Source organism: Pongo abelii, chromosome 2 (assembly GCF_028885655.2).
Source record: "Pongo abelii isolate AG06213 chromosome 2, NHGRI_mPonAbe1-v2.0_pri, whole genome shotgun sequence".
Lineage (NCBI taxonomy): Eukaryota > Metazoa > Chordata > Mammalia > Primates > Hominidae > Pongo > Pongo abelii.
This window is the reverse complement of record NC_085928.1, coordinates 88049192-88069675: the sequence shown is the minus strand read 5'-3', so window position 1 is coordinate 88069675 and position 20484 is coordinate 88049192. Positions and strand designations below refer to the sequence as shown.

Sequence of the window (20484 nt, the reverse complement as noted above, 5' to 3'; positions counted from 1 at the left end):
TTCTATTTCTGAAAATAAGTAAATTACCTTTATATAGGGTAAGGTAAAATCCTGGCAGTGTGCATTTGAGATGACATATACCCGGCCTCAGCATGTCACCAAGGGTGATATTAGAATCATATATTGGCCGGTAGCTGTGAGGATGACCCACGTCTGCTGGAATGCTGGAGGAGAGTGTATGAGAGTGCTGGGAGTCCCTTTTCAGTTGCTGCGTGATCAAGAGGTCTAGGGGCTGGAGTTGGTGAGGGGTGGAAGGGTGGGTACCAGCTGATGGTCAGCTTGCCTGTACGGATGTATGCATTACTTCCAGTAAAGCAGAGGTTCCTCTGGTTCATCTTTCATTACACATGTTTGAAATGTCATGTGCCAGTTGCAGTTCTGGGCGTTGGGGATTCGAAATGAGTAAATGTGCTTCTTGCTATTGGGAGGCTTATAGACAGATGTTCTTGGAACATCTGGCGGGAGGTGGGAGGATCTGTACAGGACAAGCCAGAAAAGGTTCTGGGCTGACAAAACAACGTACATGCTTTAAGGGTCCAGGAGTTTTAGGTTAAAAAAAACCGAAACTTTTTGACATCTTGCAGTAAGCCTACATATTATACCTTTTTACTACAATTTTTGCTTACCAAAAAATTTCAATTTTTATAGCAGTTATTTACCTTTTAGGATATAATTAAATTTGTCTTTTAGGTTGCCTGCCTGATTCGAGTTCCATCTGAAGTGGTTAAGCAGAGGGCACAGGTATCTGCTTCTACAAGAACATTTCAGATTTTCTCTAACATCTTATATGAAGAGGTGAGATGGGTTTTTTAAGCTCTTCTTTTCTTTATTAAGATTTTATAGTAGCTAATATGAACACTGTGGATTTCATCCTAAGAGCCTTAGAGAAAACTTTAGAGCTAAATTTAATGTCCAGTTAAAGTAATTTTTTGCTAAGATTATCTTTGTCTTTTATTGGTTTTTGAATATTTTCATTTACATGTTTTTCAAATTTCTAAGCATAACATTGAGTGTCTCTACAGTATATGTGTCCTGAATTGTAATCTTCCTGCAGTTCTTCTGGAATCAGATGTGAAACAAATTTTAAATATGTAAAATGAAGAAAGATATTATATTAAAACATCACTATAGTATTTTAGGTCCATGGAAGAGATTTAGTACTGGACTGATAACAGTGACCAGTGTCATAACGTTTATACCAAAATGTAGCTTCTTTTACTGATGCATTTGGAGCTGTCAGTCAGAAATTATTCTTCCTGGCCATGTGACTAGAGAGCATTTAGCTGCTTTCCTTTATAGTTTTTATAGAAGCCTTTTTTTAAAAAGACATGTGAATCAATCACATGGAAATTTTCAATGAGTCTTGATTTTAGAAAAGTTATTTGTAATGGTCTGTTACCTAGGTGAGGAGACATTGAATATCTAATTGTACAAATGAGATGAAGCTAGTATAACTTCCCCGTTGAACTATGTGGATGGTTAATCCAGGGTTGTCTGGAAATATTGACCACTACTTTGAGAGATTATGAATGAATTTCTGATGTTTGAGGCTATAAATATAATTCTGTTTTTATACAAAAGGATAATCGGCATTTGTATGCATTTGCTTTTGGAAATGTATTTAAAGCATCTCAAATGTTCTTTTCAAGAGAAGACATGTTACAGTAATTAAGTACTATATAATTAATATTTAGTAGAATAACAGCAACTAAAACTAAGTAAATATGTAGTCAGTTTTATTGTTAGAGGTGTTCCTATTTCAAACAGCTAATCTGAGCTCCCTTAGGAGCTAGTTATAGAGGTATATAAGTTTTATAAGGTATAGTTATGTACCTTAGGACAGTTTAGAATCATTATCCTCTTATAGAAGTGTGGCAATTGTGAATGTTCTAGAACTCATACAAGAGCAGGTAGATCTGCTGTATACCGAATGTCCTTCAGAAATCTCTGCCATTCTTTCTGAACTCTTGGCTGTGTGTTTGTTTCAGGGTATCCAAGGGTTGTATCAAGGCTATAAAAGCACAGTTTTAAGAGAGGTAAGTCACTTACTTTCCAATATTGAAGTACAAAAGAATGATGTCCTTTGTTCAGTAAATTTATACTACTTAACAATTAGAAATATATTTGGAGAAACTTGGTTTAAAAAATCAAAAAGGGAAAGTATCGTCACTCTTCTGTTAAGTTTTCTGAGTTTTTATATTTAAAAGAATGAGTAGAATGGGTTTGCAGGAAGAGCAATTTCAGTGGTCAGAATGACCCATGATGTAACTGACTTGTTATTCTAGGGTGGCTAAATGTCTCTTATAGTTGAAGTTTTTTTTTTTTTTTTTTTTGAAATGCAGTCTCGCTCTGTCGCCCAGGCTGGAGTGCAGTGGTGCGATCTCGGCTTACTGCAACCTCCGCCTCCCGGGTCCACGCCATTCTCCTGCCTCAGCCTCCCGAGTAGCTGGGACCACAGGTGCCCACCAGCATGCACAGCTAATTTTTTGTATTTTTAGTAGAGACGGGGTTTCACCATGATAGCCAGGATGGTCTCAATCTCCTGACCTCGTGATCCTCCCGCCTCGGTCTCCCAAAGTGCTGGGATTACAGGCGTGAGTCGCCGCGCCTGGCCTCTTATAGTTGAAGTATTAAGAAGTAACTTCAGGCCAGGCGTGGTGGCTCACGCCTGTAATCCCAGCAGTTTGGGAGGCCGAGGCAGAAAGATCACCTGAGGTGAGTTTGAAACCAACCTGGCCAACATGACAAAACCCCATCTCTACTAAAAATATAAAAATTAGCTGAGTGGTGGGCACCTGTAATCCCAGTTACTCAGCAGGCTGAGGCAGGAGAACTGCTTGAACTTGGGAGGTGGAGGTTGCAGTGAGCCAACATCGTGCCACTGGATTCCAGCCTGGGCAACAGGGCAACAAGAGCGACTCTGTCTCCAAAAAAAAAAAAGAAATAACTACTAAGGGTAAGATATTATTACTGAATTTTGAGGAACTAATGAAAAATTGGTAATAAAATAAGCATTCTAAGACAGGGACCCCAACCCCAGGGCCGTGGACTGGTACTGGTCCGTGGCCTGGTACTAGTCTGTGGCCTGTTAGGAACTAAGCTGCACAGCAGGAGGTGAGCAACAGGTGAGTGAGCATTACCACCTGAGCTCTGCCTCCTGTCAGATCAGCAGCAGCATTAGATTCTCATAGGAGCACGAACCCTATTGTGAACTGTGCATGCGAGGGATTTAGGTTGTGTGCTCCTTATGAGAATCTAATGCATGATGATTGGAGGTGGAACATCTTAGGTGGAACAGTTTCATCCTGAAACCACCCACCCCACCACTGGTCCATGGAAAAATTGTCTTCCACAAAACCTGTCCCTGGTGCGAAAAAGGTTGGGGACCTCTTTTTTAAGAGGTGGATGTCTCAGAAGTCTGTATCAGGCAGTGAGCCCTTGGCTTCTTGGTAACAAAATATGATGAGCTGGGAAGTTCAGTCTGGACTGGAGTCCTGGCACTGCAGGTGATTCACAGAGCAGTGTACCCCAGGGGAAGCCACTTCACCTCTCTTTGCCTTCTAACTCTAAATTTCTGTGATTCAACACATGGGAAATTTTCTTTTGTTCTGTTTGGTTGAAAGAGCAAAAGTTTACCGTCACTAAGTAGTTTCAGTATTTTACTGCAAGAACATGGTATAGGCCAGGCATGGTGACTCAAGCCTGTAATCCCAGCATTTTGGTAGGTGGAGGTGGGTGGTTTGTTTGAGCCTAGGAGTTTAAGACCAGCCTGGGCAACATTGTGAGACCCTGTCTCTATAACATACGAAAACTATCTGGGCATGGTGGTGCCTGTAATCCCAGCTACTTGGGAGGCCGAGGTGGGAGGACTGCTTGAGCCTGGGAGGTCGAGGCTTCAGTGAGCTGTGATTGTGCCACTGCATTCCAGCCTGGGTGACAGACAGACCCTGTCTCAAAAAAGAAAAAAAATAAAGAGAAGCATGTTGTAATCTTTGTTTCACGTAGAAGAGACTATCTTGAAGTTCAAAAGTTCGTTTTCAGATAGGAGAGATATAAGAGAAGTCTGGTTTGGGACACAATTTTCTGTTAAAATATAAGTGAGAACCTGCATACATCTGCTCTGCATCTGCGTTTTCTATTTGGAGGTTCTGGTATACTGAAACATAATAGTTAAATATTGCCATATTTGACCGAATACTGAAATTCATTGAAATCCCTCATTTTATTCTCAGGTAGTTTTTTGTTTTTAACTAGAGATTACAGTCTTCTTTATGACATACCAACACTGTTACATGTGACTTAAAGCTTTGGTTTTCACAGGTTAGCAACCTAGTTAGTGTAGATCTTTGAAGAACTTCTTTTTAAGGCAAACTTAATGTTTCAAAATTAGTTAATTGTGTGGAGATGACTTGTGCCTTTCAGAAATAGCACCCATGCTGTGTATTCACTCTGTACTTAGTTTCTGACTCACTAAACATGTGTTACTTACTCATATTTCACCTGGGTGCAGGAAAAAGAGAGGCAATAAGGCTTTTTTATTTTTCTGAGAGATGCTGAATAAATGAATATATTTACATGCCAGAGAATACTGGTTTTACGTACAAACAGATAAAACACATGGTCGCAATTGCATTCTGTTCTTTAAAAAATTTGTTTTGACATATGTCATGCTAGTAATTAATTTCTAGCCTGCAGTCCTTGAAAGTAGTGTGACCTTACTGAGATGACTTTGTTTACTCAAAATGGCAGCGTTTTGTTGGAAATTTAATTGAGGTCTTCTGCATCATGCGTATTTATAAAAGATCCTTCAGAGTTGATTTTAGTTGAGGTATGGCTTTTGTACAGATTCTGTGATAGAATGAGAGAATTATTGCCGAATGAAACATAGTTTCTTCTCAAAATGAGAAAAATAAGAACTGATAGATCTGCTTTAAGCAGAATTTTATGCATTATAAATAGTTTAGATTCTTACTTTATTCTGGCACCAATATAAAATCTTTTTGCCAAGAGCGTGTTTGTTGTTTCAATAAGAGAATACATCAAAACCTTAGTGAGAATCACCTGGAAACGTATACATTTATTCTGTATGCAATTTTTTCTTTAAACTGGTTTTATCTCCCTAGCAGTTGCCCATTAGAATGAGATTGAAGTTTGAGTCCATGCATTATAAGATAGATTCTGTGTTCTTTAGATTGTGCGAATGTTGTCACACTTTTTTTTTTTAACTGCATTTGATGTTTGTGGAGATTGCATGCTTATCCCTTACATTCTCTGAAATTATTTTAGTTACTGTGAATTTTAAATGGAGTCGAAGCAAGGTCAGCAGATTACACTACCTCATCCTTTCAGTGTTCATTTTTCTCATGATCTTTGCCAAATGAGATACGGTCAAGCATGCTGGTGCAGTGATATTACTGCAGTAAGATGAAAGTGGGGAGCAAAATCATAGATGCTTTCATAACCAGGATGATTTGAGATGCTATTGGCCTGAAAATTTTATGGAGAGCAGCCTCATACTCTTGGACGTGAATTAGAAGGACTTTTTATAGAGGAAGAAAGCAGAGTAAAGCAGATTGTTTCAAAAGAAGTGGGAATTAGTTAAACTTAGCAGATGTCTTTTGTCCACAAATTTCATTCAGCTGTCCTTTTTGGAGTGCCTACTGGGTCTTGGGGCACTACAAGGAATACCTCTGCCCTGAAGGATTCACTTTCTGGCGGGGAAACAAACAGGGAAGTAGACACTTTACAGTGCAGTGTCATAAGCCCTGTAATGATAAGTATGTACAAGATGCAACTGGGGTTACAGACAAAGCAATGCTTGAGTGGTGCTCAGTTAGCATAAAATGATTCTTAGTTGTTGAAGGAGTGGCAGTTAGAAGTAGTTAAGGTTATAGGCAGATAGAACAGCAAGAGCAAAGCCACAAGGGTGTGAAAGTACATGTGTGTACCTTGCTTATTGAAGCAGAATTGGGGTTTTCATGACCATAGAAGAGAGTGCAAGCCAAGGGAGGGCCTTCAAGAGAGCGCGAAGTGGGGTATTTGCCTGGAGGAGAAGTTGAACCTCTTGCCCTCAGCTGTTTGCCAGGGACTGGAGTGGAGAATTTGGGAAAAGCCCTTGAAAGAGCCTGACATGTGTCCCCTGGAGTCTGGAGGATAAATTGCTGGTATCTGACTCCTGTCTGCAGAAACCTGAAGGTGAGAAGCTGGTTGGAGCTGTCCCAATGGCAAGATGTAGCCATTTTAATAACAAATAACTCCTGGTTTCTTTTCGGTAGATGCTAGTAAAGAGATTTGAGATAGGTGAGGGTTATTCTCCCCACCCTAGTTTTGCTGCAAGCAGTCAAGCACGCCAAACAAGTAATTCAATCTGTTCAGTAAGTTCATTGAAGCCCCCAGTCTTTAGGTGCAAAAATCATCACTCTTAGTAGTTTATTCAAAAGTGGATATAGCAGCTTTTCAGACTTGTTTTCCCTTAATATCCATGTTAGGCAGTGGGGATTCCCCTAAATCCAGTGGCTGGAAACGGGAACCTTCAGGGATCAAGCATCAAGGACTGCCCTCCAAAGTCTCCTTCCCAGTTCTGCTGTCTGCCTACTCAGTGCCTTTCCCCCAAACACTCATGTTATATAAGTCTCGTTAGTGTTTTTCCAGAGACACTCTGTCCTAGATCTTCTGTATTTTTTGTTGCTGCTTTCTAACCTACTTTATTTTGGAGATCATTTATATCACTTCATTAAGAGCACTGTCTTTTATAATGATTGCACAGTAGTCCATTGTATAAACAAACCATTGTTTATTTAACATTTCCCAGTTGGTGGACATTACAGACATGCTGCAGTGAATGATACTGTTCCTGTGTCATTTTATACATGGTTGAATGTTTGCAGGTTACATACCAAAAGTAGAATTACTTCATGAAAGGTATGGGCATTTGTAATTTTGGTAGATAATGCCAAATTGCCGTTTAGGGAAGTACCAATTGACACTTGCCAACAATGTAGGAGCTTTCCGTTTTCCCCTGCCTCACCTATGGACTAGCAGTCTTAAAGAAAAAACATGGTGTCATTGTAGTTCTAATTTTAATTACAAGTAAGACTGGATATAGTAACATATATCTGAGAACAGTTTTATTTACTTTCCTGTGAACTGATGATTTGAAACTTCCCCAAATTCTTGTGAGGATTAAATGAGGGGATCCAGGGAAAGTGCTTTCTGTAGTGCCTGTCACACAGTATGTGCTCAGGAAATGTAAACTAGGATGATTAGTACTCTGGTAACTGAAAGAGCGTTAACAGTGAAGGACATCTGATATGGTTTGGCTTTGTGTCCCCACCTAAATCTCATCTTGAATTGTAATCCCCATGTGGCAGGGGAGGGACCTGATGGGAGGTGATTGGATGGGTGGTTTCCCTCATGGTCTTCTCATGAGACTGAGAGAGTTCTCACAAGAGCTGATGGTTTTAAAAGTGTTTGGCAGTTCCCCCTTTGTGCTCTCTCTCTCATTCTGCCATGTGAGATATGTCTTGCTTTCCCTTTGCCTTCTGCCATGATTGTAAGTTGCCTGAGGCTCCCCAGTCATGCGAACTGTGAGCCAAACCTCTTTCCTTTATAAATTACTCAGTCTCAGGTAGTGTCTTTATAGCAGTGTGAGATGGACTGATAAAACACCTAAGTGTGGAATGCAGCTCTGTCCCTTACCAGCCATCTGCTCCTGACAAGTTTACTTAATCTGAGTCCAGGTTTGTCCATTTGTGCTAGGAACTTTGCATAGACTCTTCTCGTTTATACCTTTATACCTTTACAGCAGTTCTAAAAGGCGGCTATAATAGCAGTATAGCGTGCTAGGAGATTCGGAAATTAAACCTGCCTTTAGGTTGTTAGGTTCTTTAACAGGGATGCAACCTTGAGCTGTCTGCATTCAGACATGTTGATGACTAACAATTGCTGTGTTTGAATGAGAGGCCAGACAACTGTTACTGCTTGTAAAGCTCTTCAGCTATAATGAGAGTGTTGTATCCAAATGTCTTATTGAGAGGCATCTCTATAATAGTAAAAAAATTGCAACCTGCAGTTGATTTTATATTCACTGGCTACTTATGTAGGAAAAACAGCATATTGGTATAAAAAGTAAAGTTACCCTAATTGATGATTGAGCTGATCAAGATTCCTAATGGAAGTGTGTTCGGAAAATTCCATGATTGTTCATTTTTGGCTTATTCTTACGGAGATTGCACCACTTGGATGTTTTCCACTGAAAAATGGAACTATCGCCAGAACTTCTGTTGCATCTTTACTGTCCTTAAGGCTCTATATACTATTTCCTGCTTATCATGATTGTAAAAGAGAAAAAAAATAGTCCTATCTCATAAGGGAGAATTTTCTCCCTTCTTGTATCAGTGCTGTGTATCTGTCTCTGTGTATGTTTGTGTGAAATTGTTTTCTTTGATTTACCTTGTTCTCTTTCAGTTTGTCCTTATAGTTGGGTTGTTCCTTATCTTTCCAGATAGCATATAAGTCCTCTTGAAAACAGCCACTGGGTTTTTACCTCCTTGTAGGATGCACAGGCTCTAGCATAATACTTTCTACACAGTGAGCACTCAGTGAATACTTGTTTTTCACTGCTTTGACTCATTTTTGTTCAGATGCTGCCTGACGTCGTGATCGTTTCAGAAAGGTGAGGGAGCTCTAAAGGGGCTTGGAGTTATGTAGGGTAGTGAATCAGGCTTTTGATATACTACATTACTATGATCTTTGCATGAGATGGGTGATGAAATACCAAAGGGTATATAGTTTTTCTAAGATTCCAGTCTTCTTAAACCTTGAAAAAGTAGTTTTTATAAGTCTGGTTTTATTGGAAAAGCAGTAAGTGCTATAATAATTTCTTTTCTTCATCTTAGCACTTCTACTGAAAAGGAAAAAAAATGATTCAAAATCTTTCCAAACTTCTAATGTGAAATTGTTTTTCAGTTAAAATCTAATGCAAACATATTGAACCCTATTTTAATCCTACATAATTCATTTTATTAACTATGACCAAATAGAACATCTGTTAAAATTCCATAATGCTAGCTTCATGGGAAAAGAAAAAAATCCCTGTTTGCTCTTGGAAGTTGTCCATTGTTTTATTATTCAGGCTTTCAGTAAATGTGTAATGAGACATTCTTTTTGATGGAAATATTAAACAAATGAAAATGAAATTTCCTCTTTTATCATAGAGGTTTATAAAATGAGTCACTTAATTACATTTACATTATTATAACTTTACTGTAGAGATGTTCTATGAAGAATGAGTGCTGGTTCATTTGATTCATTCTTTAACTCAAGAACCTAAAATTATTACTCCTTAAACCTGGACTTTAGCCTCTAGTTTTTCATCATCTCTTAAATAAGCAAACATTTTTAGGAAGAACAATTGAGTAAAATTATCTTAATGTGGAAGTATTACTCTAGCCCTTCAGTGCATAGTTTCTCATGTTTCGTTTACATGAAACCAGCTGCTATTTACTTTTTTCATTCCTTGGACAAATTTCATTTACGCTGTGAAGTGACTTGAAAATGCTACATATTTCCATTGTTGCATGTTGGCCATGTTGTCCTGAAGGGGCACCAGTTCCTGTGTATGTGGTTTATGGGATGTAAATGCAATAATATGATGCTTTACTGTAAACACATTGGAAGCTATTGGATACAGGTAGAAATTATCTGTTAATTCTTCATTTAAACGTTGTGATCATAAACCATAGTGTTGAAGTAGCTCTTTGTTGTTGTTCCTTTGTGGTTTTCATCCCATGTGAAATGTCATCTTTCTTCATCTTCGTGAGTCCATTTGGATTGCATTTAGGCTGCAAATAACAGAAAATTTGACTACAGTGATTTCACCAAAAAAGTTTTCTGTTTTTCCCTTTTGTAACAAGAAATCTGAAGATGATCATTCTAAAGCTGGTGTACTGGTTAGATGAGGGCAAGGAGAATCCAGTCTTTTTCATTTTGCCTGGCTAACTTTAATGGTCTGGCTAATTGACTCATGGTCACAAAATGGCTGTTCTACTTTCAGGCATCATAGTTCTATTCCGGGCATGAAGAAGGGGAAGGGCATGAGGCGGTACTAACTTTATCTGTCCTTTTGTTTATCTCGAAAACAAAAACTTTCGTGGGACAGATGGTATCTCAGGGCCTTTCTGAGTTGCGTGGGGATTGGGAAGTTGAGTGTGTAGCTTTTCACTGTAGTAGATGAAGTCAGGCAAAGGGTGGACTGGGGGCAGTGGGACTACCTTTACTGAGTCACCCCCTAGGATCTGCCATATTCTGTCTCTTCAAACCCTTCCAGCTAAAGTTTCATCTCTTCAGAAAGAAGACCATTTCATACATCTCTAGCTTCAGCCAACATTTGGGCATCCAGCGTTGTTAAGATCCATGAGTAATTGTCTGTACCACTATTTTTTTTTGGTCATTCTCCTCTGTAAATGGAAATGTCTGTTTGTTTTCTTTTTCTGCCACCTTTGTTCTTTTGGGCACTAGTGTAGAAACTCATCTTTAAAAATTATTTGGTGGTCTCACTGAAATTATTTTGAAGACATGAATTTACTTCTGATTTATTTGCTTTTATATATAGTTTTGATTTTAAAGTTAAAATCTCAGAATACCTCTTATATTGATATATTCATATGTAAACACCTAAAAAATATGTGTCATTTTAGATGGAAATAAACTGTTTACATTTACCAAGTACTTAGAATGTTCCAGTCACTGTGCTAAGTTGTTTACATACATTATTTCACATAATCCTCACAGTAGCCCAAAACACGATCCCTACTTGACAGAAACTAAAGCTTGGTAAGTTTGTGGTTGGCCCAGGGTCTCATACCAGTAAGGGAGAGATCAGAGGACTCCAGAATCCATGAACTTAACCTTTATGGTGAGCTGTGTATTTTACATTTTATAAACACATAAATTTTTTCTGGGGAGGAAAATATATATTTAAAATGAATAATCCATATTTATATCTGTCTGTAGTCTTTAAGCCTTTAGATAGGCGTTAGTGCCAGGAGTTTGGGGAAACTGGAAGTCTACATGATATTAAAAATAAATTAATTAGAGGAAATAAGCAAGTGTAAGGAATCTGTGTTGATGGAAGTGTTCATGAAGAACTGTGGCTTGTAGGTGCATATTATCACGTGTTTGCATGATTTTCCCTTATCTAGGTGTTAGTTTACATGCCCCTTCTCTGAGGGACCTCCTGTGATCACTGCAGCTAAAATAGACCTACCCCATCCCCGATCACTCACCTGTTACCTTTGCATGCACTGATGTTTGAAATTACCTTCATTTCTTGTTCAAAAATTAATTACTGTTGTCTTCCCTTCACTAGAATGTATGCATCAGGAGGTCACATGCCTCCTGTTTTGTTCCCTACTATTAATCTAACACCTAGAAGAGTGTGTGGCACATAGCACACTCAGATAATATTTAACAAACCAATGACTTAATCATGCCTGCTTCTCAAAAGCAGACCAGTTTTAAGTACTTAGGTATTTAAGATCTCCAGATATATTTAGCAAGAATTATGGAGTTCTCACTAAATTCCTAGGCAAGCTAATGGTTTTCTGCCAGATAAACTCTCTGTACTTCCGTTGAGATTAATTTTCTTTTCTTATTGTATTTACTGCTGTCTACAAATAGCTGTTATTTTAATTTTGTCTTTTCTAGTTACAGTTACTCCTGTAACTATTTCATATATTCAAAACAGTTTTTGAAATGACACATGAAAATAATAAAACTTATGAAGAAGATCCTTCATCAGGTGTGTGCAAATTATCTCCAGTGAATACCGTGTGGGTCAAGAATTACCCTTGATGTTCTCATTACTGTATACTGTCTTATTGTCTGAATAAACACCATCTTATATGGAGTATTAAGAAACTATATATGTAAGAAAACTAAATTTGAAGGTCAGATCTAGTTTTTTAGATGTGTAATTAAAAAATAGCGATTGGAATCATTCAAAGGAAATTAAAACGTTTATCTGTGGGTTCGACTACCTGGCTACAGATTACTTTGGGATCACATAATGAAAGTAGTTAAAATTTGAATACTAATTATGATTGTTAACTTTACATATATTTTCCTAATCCTTAAACTGTAAGACATTAGCCTGTTTGTACAGATCATAAGCGGAGGCTTAGAAAAATTAAGTAATACAACTAGGAGGTGGCAGGACTGGAATTGGAGGTCAAGTTTGTATAATTCCAAAGCCTGTGATTCTCGTTACACTTTGCCTCCTGTTTGTGTCTTACAGATAAATTCACTGATAGAATTTTTCAGTAAATCCTAAGAAAATAACGTGATGGTGGATCTACAAGACTTGAACCAAATTTTGACCTGAGTGAGAGTGGAGCACAATTTCTGAGTGTTAGAGCATTCTAAAGGATAGAAATGGAACCGTTTATACGGGCAGAACACAATGAGATGCTTCTAAAATAGCTATTAATATTGATTTCAGCATCCTTTTTCATCTGGCCTTTATGAGGGGTGCTTAAAAATGTTTTGACTGATTGTAGTCTTCTGTCCTTTTTTGTTCCCTGAGCTGCATCATGTGTTCTGAGAAACAGTAGAGTAGGTGGGAAAAGGTTGATAATCTTTGGCCTTGAAGTGGTTTTGGTACATAGCCAAGTAACTAGCAGATAATTTATTGACTAGTGGAGAAGCAGAAATTTTTGTGAGGATTTTTTTTTCCCCTTTTTGAATATAATCTGATTTTTGTTATTCAACTTGTCAGTGCAAAACTGACATTATAGAAGAACACTCTAGAGGGCGCACAATGCCCGTATTTTAAATGTTGGTGGCAAAAACCTCAGCGTGAACTTGGGAGCTGCTTCCTGGCACTGTTTGAAAAAACAAAAAGGTTCAAATTAGAAAATGTAAATTTAAGCATAATAGTGTTTTCCGATCAAGATACCTGAATGGATAAATTTGTGTTATCTTTTGATACATATGTACATGGAGTTGTATTTATTTGGGTTCTAATTTTTTAAAACTTTTACCATGGAAAAATTTAAAGACACACAAAAAAGATTAGTAAAATGAATCCCTGTAGTCTCATCAATTACCAGCTCTTGAGCAATATTGTTCCATCTATACCAAACCCTACTTCCCACATGTCTGTATGATATTGAAGCAAATACCAGACATTCTGATTTCATCCAGAAATACATCACTATGCATCTCTAAAAGATAACTGTAAACATATATAATGTATCAAAAATGAATGTCATAACAGACAAATATTGTATTATATGTGTAAACTAAGAAAGTAAAATTCATAGAAGCAGAGAGTAGAACCGTGGTTCCTGGGGGTTAGGGAGTGGGTAAATGGGGAGATGTTGGTCAAAGGGTACAAATTCTCAGTTATAGGATCAGCAGGTTCTGGGTATTTAAGGTACAGCATGAAAAGTGATGGATGTGTTAATTAATTTGATTGTGGTAATCATTACACAATGTGTATCAAATCATCACATTGCTCACTTTAATATATATAATCTTTATTTGTCAATTATTTTAAGAAATGAATATCATAGTCTAGAAGTATTTCCCCAAAGCTATTTATCACTTACAAAGGGGAAAATAGTAATTTTACAATTGGAAAGACTGGCGGTCGCTATTTTATCCAAGTGATCAAGATTAACATCACCAGTAATAAGATTATATTAACATCATATATCTCTAATATAATGCACCAAGAAGGACACAATGTCACTTCTTTGGTCTTCTTGCCAAAGATGCGTAATCTCTGTGTGATCATGAGAAAACATCAAACAAACCCAAATTGAGAGGCATTGTACAGAATTGTCAAAGTCATGATAAAGAAAGATGAAAGAACTGTAACAAATAAGAGAAGACTAAGGAGACACAACAAGTAAATGCATTGTAGGATCCTGGATTTGATCCTGGAACAGAAAAGAACTGTTTTCCCAAAACAGCTATGGGAAAAACTGGTAACATTCAAAATCTGTAATTTAGCTATTAGCATTGCAGCAAAACTGGTAGCTCGTTTTGATAAGTGTACTCTAAGTTATTAACATTAGAGAAGCCAGCGTATATGTGAACTCTGCTATTTACACAACTTTTATGAAAGTTTATTTTAAAAAAACAAACTAAAATGCCAGATTTGGACATTGTATGAAATATTTTTAGAGTCATCTTCTAAAATAATGACAAGTTAAATTTAAAATTTAATTTCTTTTATTGTTAACTTGTATTAAAATAATATATGCAATTAATAACAACCCAAATAATGTAGAAAGACTTAGGATGAAAAAAACAGTCTCCTGCCCATCCCTCTCCATTCTGATTCCACTCTCTAGAGGTAGCCTTTTTTTTTTATTTTTAAAAATTTTAACTGTTTTATTTTTAGTTCTTATTTCATCGGTACTTTCAGATAATATATTTAAGTCTCTGTTTTAAAATTTCTCAATAGATAAAGTCTGTTGAGTCTTTGGGATGGAAGATGTGATTAAGCTCACATTATGTTCCTCCCCAGCCCTGTCTCATCCTAGCATTCCAGTTATGTAAATTTCATTCCTCTGGTCATTTTAGAAACTTTAAGTTATATATTTGTTTCTTTATTTCTTATCCTACGAACTTTCAGCATCTTACAACTTTCTCTTGACATCATGAGGCTGTTGCTTTCTTTTTGCCACCTTGTCCTCCTTAACCTGCAAATTTCACTTTCTGGAAAGACTTCTCTCAACTGTACTTTCATTGTACATTGTCAAGAGGGTTGACAATTTCATACTGTCTTTTACCTTCAGTCACTTCTTTCATAGCTTTTCTTTATTTGTTCTAAAAGTGGAGTACTGGTGAAGTAGTGTTTGTATTACTGAGAAGACTTCATGAATGATCAGACCATGTAGTGTGCTAAGGCTGTATTTTTTTGTGTGTGTGGGACTTAAACCCTGAGAGATGGTTTCAGCATCAGAATCAAATAGACCTTCTTTTCTTGCACTCTATCAGTTGCTAAAATTTAATTTCCAACATTTGGGGCATGAACTTGTCTTTTTTTGTTGGAGTTTCTAATTGCCTTTTCTGTATGAAAAAGGCATTATTTGCATTATTTTTAAGTATGACAACTTTGAAAACATACTGTCTTTTGTCCTGAGTCCCCTTTTCTCCTGGGAATCTTGGAATCTTTCATTCTCCTGTTCTAATCCTGTGTTATCATTCACTGTGTCTGGGCTTCTATTCATTGCCTTCTTGGGTCAGATTTGCTGTTTGCTGAAGGCTGCAGAGCATAGTGGTTCAGACCAGGGCTTTGTGGTCAGGCAGCCCAGGTTTTGCCGACAGCTCTGCTTCTGTTAAGCTTACACCTGGTGCTATAGTTTCCTCATCGAATGAAAATGCTTTCAGATATGATAAATATAACAATATAGTTCATTTGTTTGAAGGCTTTTATTTGATTCTGATTTTGTTTTTGGGGGGAGCCAGGTAATTATCTTTCTCTAGTGCCTATTATTTTACAAATCTCTCATTAAAGACAGCCGATGATAACCATTCTAATGATTCTTTGGCCTCAAATGTGTTTCATTGATTTTTTTTTATAGTAGGAAGGAATTATGTTAATGTTATGATTCTTAGAAAAGCATTTTGATCTTATTAGTTTAGTCTGTATCCTAATTATGTTTTGGAAATAAGTGATTAAATTGATCTGTGGGAGTCTTACAAGCTGATTACCAAGTTTCTGATACAGCTTGCCTGTGTCTTGATCCACGTATTGTACGTCTTTCCTATTATCAGTAAATTTTTCCGTACTTCTGTTTTAGAGAATGGAATGATGACTAAGTTAAAAATCACTTCAGGACAAAATTTATTATCCTTCATAGGGTAAATGACAAACATGTCATTTGCCTGGTAGAGGATACCAATAGTATCTGTGTTCACAGTCATCTATGCTATGTTTCATGTTGACTAACAAAGATCTTGTGATAATTAGACTCTCTGCTGATTTATCTTTTGGTTCACACAATGGTTTTCCATGGTTTTCTCATCCTTGTAGACATTTAATATTAGTTTGAAAAAGTAGTGAGAACAACGTATCTCAATCATTAAGTTTTGATGAAGTGAAAACACCAAAGGTCTGGTATATAGTTGCCTCTTGGTAAGTGGTAAATTCTTACCACATTATTTTTCTGTATTTGAAGGAGAAAGTAGGTTGAATTTATCCAGCATTTACCATATGCCAGACTAGGTACTTTTCATATATTTTTTTTTCATTTAATCTTCACAGTAATTCTCAATCATTATTGCCAACTGAGTAATTGGAAAGTAAGTACTTCTTTAATACCTTGTCATGATTCCCAGTCAATCTGTAATGTTCATCTACCTTGTAAACCATTTTATATACTAACAGACATTTCTCTGTTTAATACCAGTGAGAAAACTGACCCTTGGTGGTGTAACTTGATCTACATAAAGCACGAAACACTGTTAGTGGAAGGCAGAGTTGGGCTCTGAATTCTTTGAACTCTTATGCTCATCTAGTAACAACATATGTATTTCCTTTCTACTCTTTGAGGTATGAGTGAGGAAGTTTGAAATGAATAGTAACACCACCTTTTTCTTTTTTTTCTGCCTCTCCAGCTTTTTATTTTGAAAAATTACAATTTATATAAAAGGTAAAACGTGTATTTTTTTTCCCCAGGATTCACCAGTTAACATTTTGCTTAATCTGCTCTGCTCCTCTTTCTTCCTCTTTTTTTCCTGAAATATTTTAAGTAAGTAGCAGACAATCTGACACTTACCATTCAGTATTTCAGCATGTCTCCTAAGAATGGAGTCATACTTCTCATAACTACAATGCCGTTATCACACCCAAGAAATTTAATATTCACTAACTAATATTATCTAATATGTGGTCAATTTCCCTGTTGTCCCAGTGATAAAAGCCTTACAGCTTCTTTCTCTACTCAGGATACAACTGAACAAATACATTGCATTTGGTTGTCAGAGTCCCCAACCTTTTTTATTTCCTCCATGACATACACTTTTGTAGAGTCCAAGATATTTATCCTGTAAACGGTCCCATAATCTGGATTATCTGAGTTCCTTATGATTAGACTCAGGTTAATTGTTTTTTTTATATGGATACCTAAGTATTTTTGGGTGTTTCTCATTGAGATATATCAGGAGGCACAAAAAGTCTTACACTTGGTGAGTTTAATCATTTGATTAAGTTGTTTTCCAGTTTGTTATACACTAAAGGTTCAATTATCTTTTGATGTTAAGAGGCAATCTATGGGGTAATATTTTGAGAACACGTGATTATCCTGTTCCCCAATAATCTTTCACCTAATAGTTTTAACATCTGTGGATATTTCTTGTCTGAAGCATTTGTTACATTGATGATTGCAAAATAATGATTTTCCTAATACTGTCATTTTTCTATGAATTTGTTAGCTGGCATTCTTCTGTAGGGAAGAGTTTCCTCCCTTGCCCTCCAGATTGTTTTTAAAAAATTCCCATGGACTCATGGATTTTAAAAAATAGCCTAATTGAGATACAATTCATGTAGCAGACAGTTTACTCATTTAAAGTGACAGTTCAATGGATTTTAGTGTATTCATAAGTATGTGCAATCACCACCATAGTCATGGATTCTTTTTTGTTGGGTAATTATAGTCTATTACCATTAGTAGTAGTATTTTGATATTTAAACTGTCCCATATTTGTCCAGTGGGAGCCTCTTCAGCCTACTTCTGTGTTCATGTTGTGTTCATGTGACATTTCCCCGTTAGTCCTTTTTTTTGTGTGTGTGTGATGGAGTCTCATTCTGTTGCCCAGGCTGGAGTACAGTGGCATGATCTCAGCTCACTGCAACCTCCGCCTCCCAGGTTCAAGCGATTTTCCTGCCTCAGCCTCCTCAGTAACTGGGATTACAGTGCGCACCACCACACCCAACTGATTTTGCATTTTTAGTAGAGATGGAGTTTCACCATGTTGGCCATGCTGGTCTCGAACTCCTGACCTCAAGTGAGTCGCCCACCTTGGCCTCCCAAAGTGCTGAGATTACAGGCATGGGCCACTGTGCCTGGCCCCCATTAGTCTTTGAGAACCTCCTTGCTGGTGTAGCAAGGTATCTTAGTCTTACCTTGTACTCTCCCTGCCCCAGTCCTGTAATCAGCCACTCCCCAAGGGGGCCTTGATTCCTTTTGGTGGGGAGTGGTATTTAGAAACTATAGGTGTATCATTGCATCTAGCCTCTTTTATTGGGCAGAAAAAAAATTAAATTATTTCATCTTTCCCATTTCATATATTTACATCAGGCAAGAACACAGAATTATGATTTATTTTAAAAATTATACTGTTTACTTCTTTCTGGTGTACAGTGCTGTGAATTCAGCATACATATAGGTTTGTATAGCCATCATCACAGTCAAGATACGGAACATTTCCATCACCCCAAACTCCCTTGTGCTACCCTGTGCATACCCATTTCCCTGTTTCTTACTGCTGGCAACTTTAATGGTCTGTTCTCCATCACTATAGTTTTTTCTGTTTGAGAATGTCATTTAAATGGCATTACAGAATATACAGCCTTTTCAGATTGCCTTCTGTCACTCAGCGTAATGCCTTTGAGATTCATCCCAATCATTGCATATATCAATAGTTTCTTCCTTTTTATTGCGGGATGGTATTCCATTGTTAGGACGTATAGTGGAATACAAAAATTATGGTTTATCCTTTGATCTATTGAAGGACATTTGAGTTCTTTTGGTGTCATTATTAAGAGAATTGCTATTAATAGTCATGTATAAGTTTTTGTGTGAACATCATTTTCATTTTTCTAGGGTAGAAATGCAGGAATGGGTTTGCTGGGCCATGTAGTGAGTGTATATTTAGCTTTATTAGAAACTGTGAACTCTTTTCTTTTCTTTCTTTTTTCTTGAGACAAGGTCTCACTGTGTTAACCCAGGCTGAGTGCAGTGGTGCAGTCTTGGCTCACTGCAACATGTCTCCCGGGCTCAAGTGATCCTCCCACCTCAGCTTCCTGAGAAGCTGGGACTATAGACATGTACCACCACACCTGGCTAATTTTTGTATTTTTTTTTGTAGAGATGGGGTTTCACCATGTTGCCCAGGCTGGTCTCAAACTCCTGGGCTCAAGCTGTCTGCCTACCTTGGCATCCCAAAGTGCTGGGGTTTATAAGGCCACTGTGCCTGACTCAAACTCTTTTCTATAGTGGCTGTACAATTTTACATTCCCACCAGCGGTATATGGTTAGCACTTGATACTGTCAGGAATTTTATTTTAGCCATTTTAGTAGGTGTGTAACAATACCCCATAATGGTTTTATTTATTATTGTTTTAATCTTAGTTGACTTTTTAATCACAAGAGTTAAATAGTCCAGGAAATAAATTTATTTGCAAAAAAGAACCACACATATTTATGGGAGAGAAACTTTCTATAAGACTCTTAAGTTTAGAATATTGAGACTTCTATGTCTTGAACATGGTGTCTCCATTTACTTTAATCTCCATTTTCTTTAATGTTTTGATAATACTTTATAAATTTGTTGACCGTTTTGAATTTTTTTTATTTATTCCTAGGTAATATTTTCTGATGCCACTGAAATGTTATCTGTGTCTTCACTTTTTTATGCTAAAATATTTTAAAGTCAATTAATATTACACACTTGAATATTTCGGTATAGGCTGGGCATGGTGGCTCATTCCTGTTATCCCAGCACTTTGGGAGGCTGAGGCGAGAGGGTCACTTGAGCCCAGGAGTTTGAGACTAGCCTGGGCAACATAGTGAGACCATGTTTCTACAAAAAATTTTTAAAAAATTGCTGCCTGTGGTGGTGCACACCCATAGTCCCATTTACTTGGGAGGCTGAGGTGGGAGAATCACTTGAGCCCAGGAAGCGGAGGCTGCAATGAGCTTAGATTATGCCACTGTACTCCAGTCTGGGCAATAGAGCAATGTTAGAAAGAATGCTGAGTGCTGGAACTCTAATCCATTGCTATCAGAGAGGAAATAAAGTCCTTCCGAAAAAATAGTTTCATATGATACAGTAAAACTGAAGATCCATATAAGCTGATTTTCTCCACCACTGGCAGGTATATACCTAACAGAAATGCACATGTGTACCAAGAGACACATGCAACAATATTCATATCAGTATTGTTTATAACAGGAACAATTTGAGATAAATGTTTCTCAATATAAGAAAAAATAAACTATGATATGTAAGTGCATGGAATAATACACAGTAGCGTAAAAAGAACAAACTGAAGCTCTTGCAACGACATGGATCAATCTCAACAAATTTCATAACAAAAAAGAGATGCAAAGTCATATAGTGTAAGTGTTCATACAGAGTTCAAAAGCAGTGCTTGCCACATTTTCAAATGGTGCAGCAAATATATATGTATATCCATTTATTGAGATATCAAGAAAACATGGCGAAAGGTTAATAATAATTGGGAAT

The 20484-nt window shown here is 37.1% G+C and overlaps 1 protein-coding gene across 2 annotated transcripts in view; it reads left to right on the top strand.

Annotated features, from left to right (window-relative positions):
- The window catches only part of SLC25A26 (solute carrier family 25 member 26), a 166930-nt gene that overhangs the window by 42633 nt on the left and 103813 nt on the right, over positions 1-20484 (top strand). For both annotated transcript variants that reach the window (XM_054551905.1, XM_009238824.4), the window contains 2 exons: positions 691-795; positions 1989-2036. In XM_054551905.1, coding sequence (XP_054407880.1) covers positions 691-795; positions 1989-2036 — 153 coding nt within the window. The remainder of the gene's footprint in view (positions 1-690; positions 796-1988; positions 2037-20484) is intronic.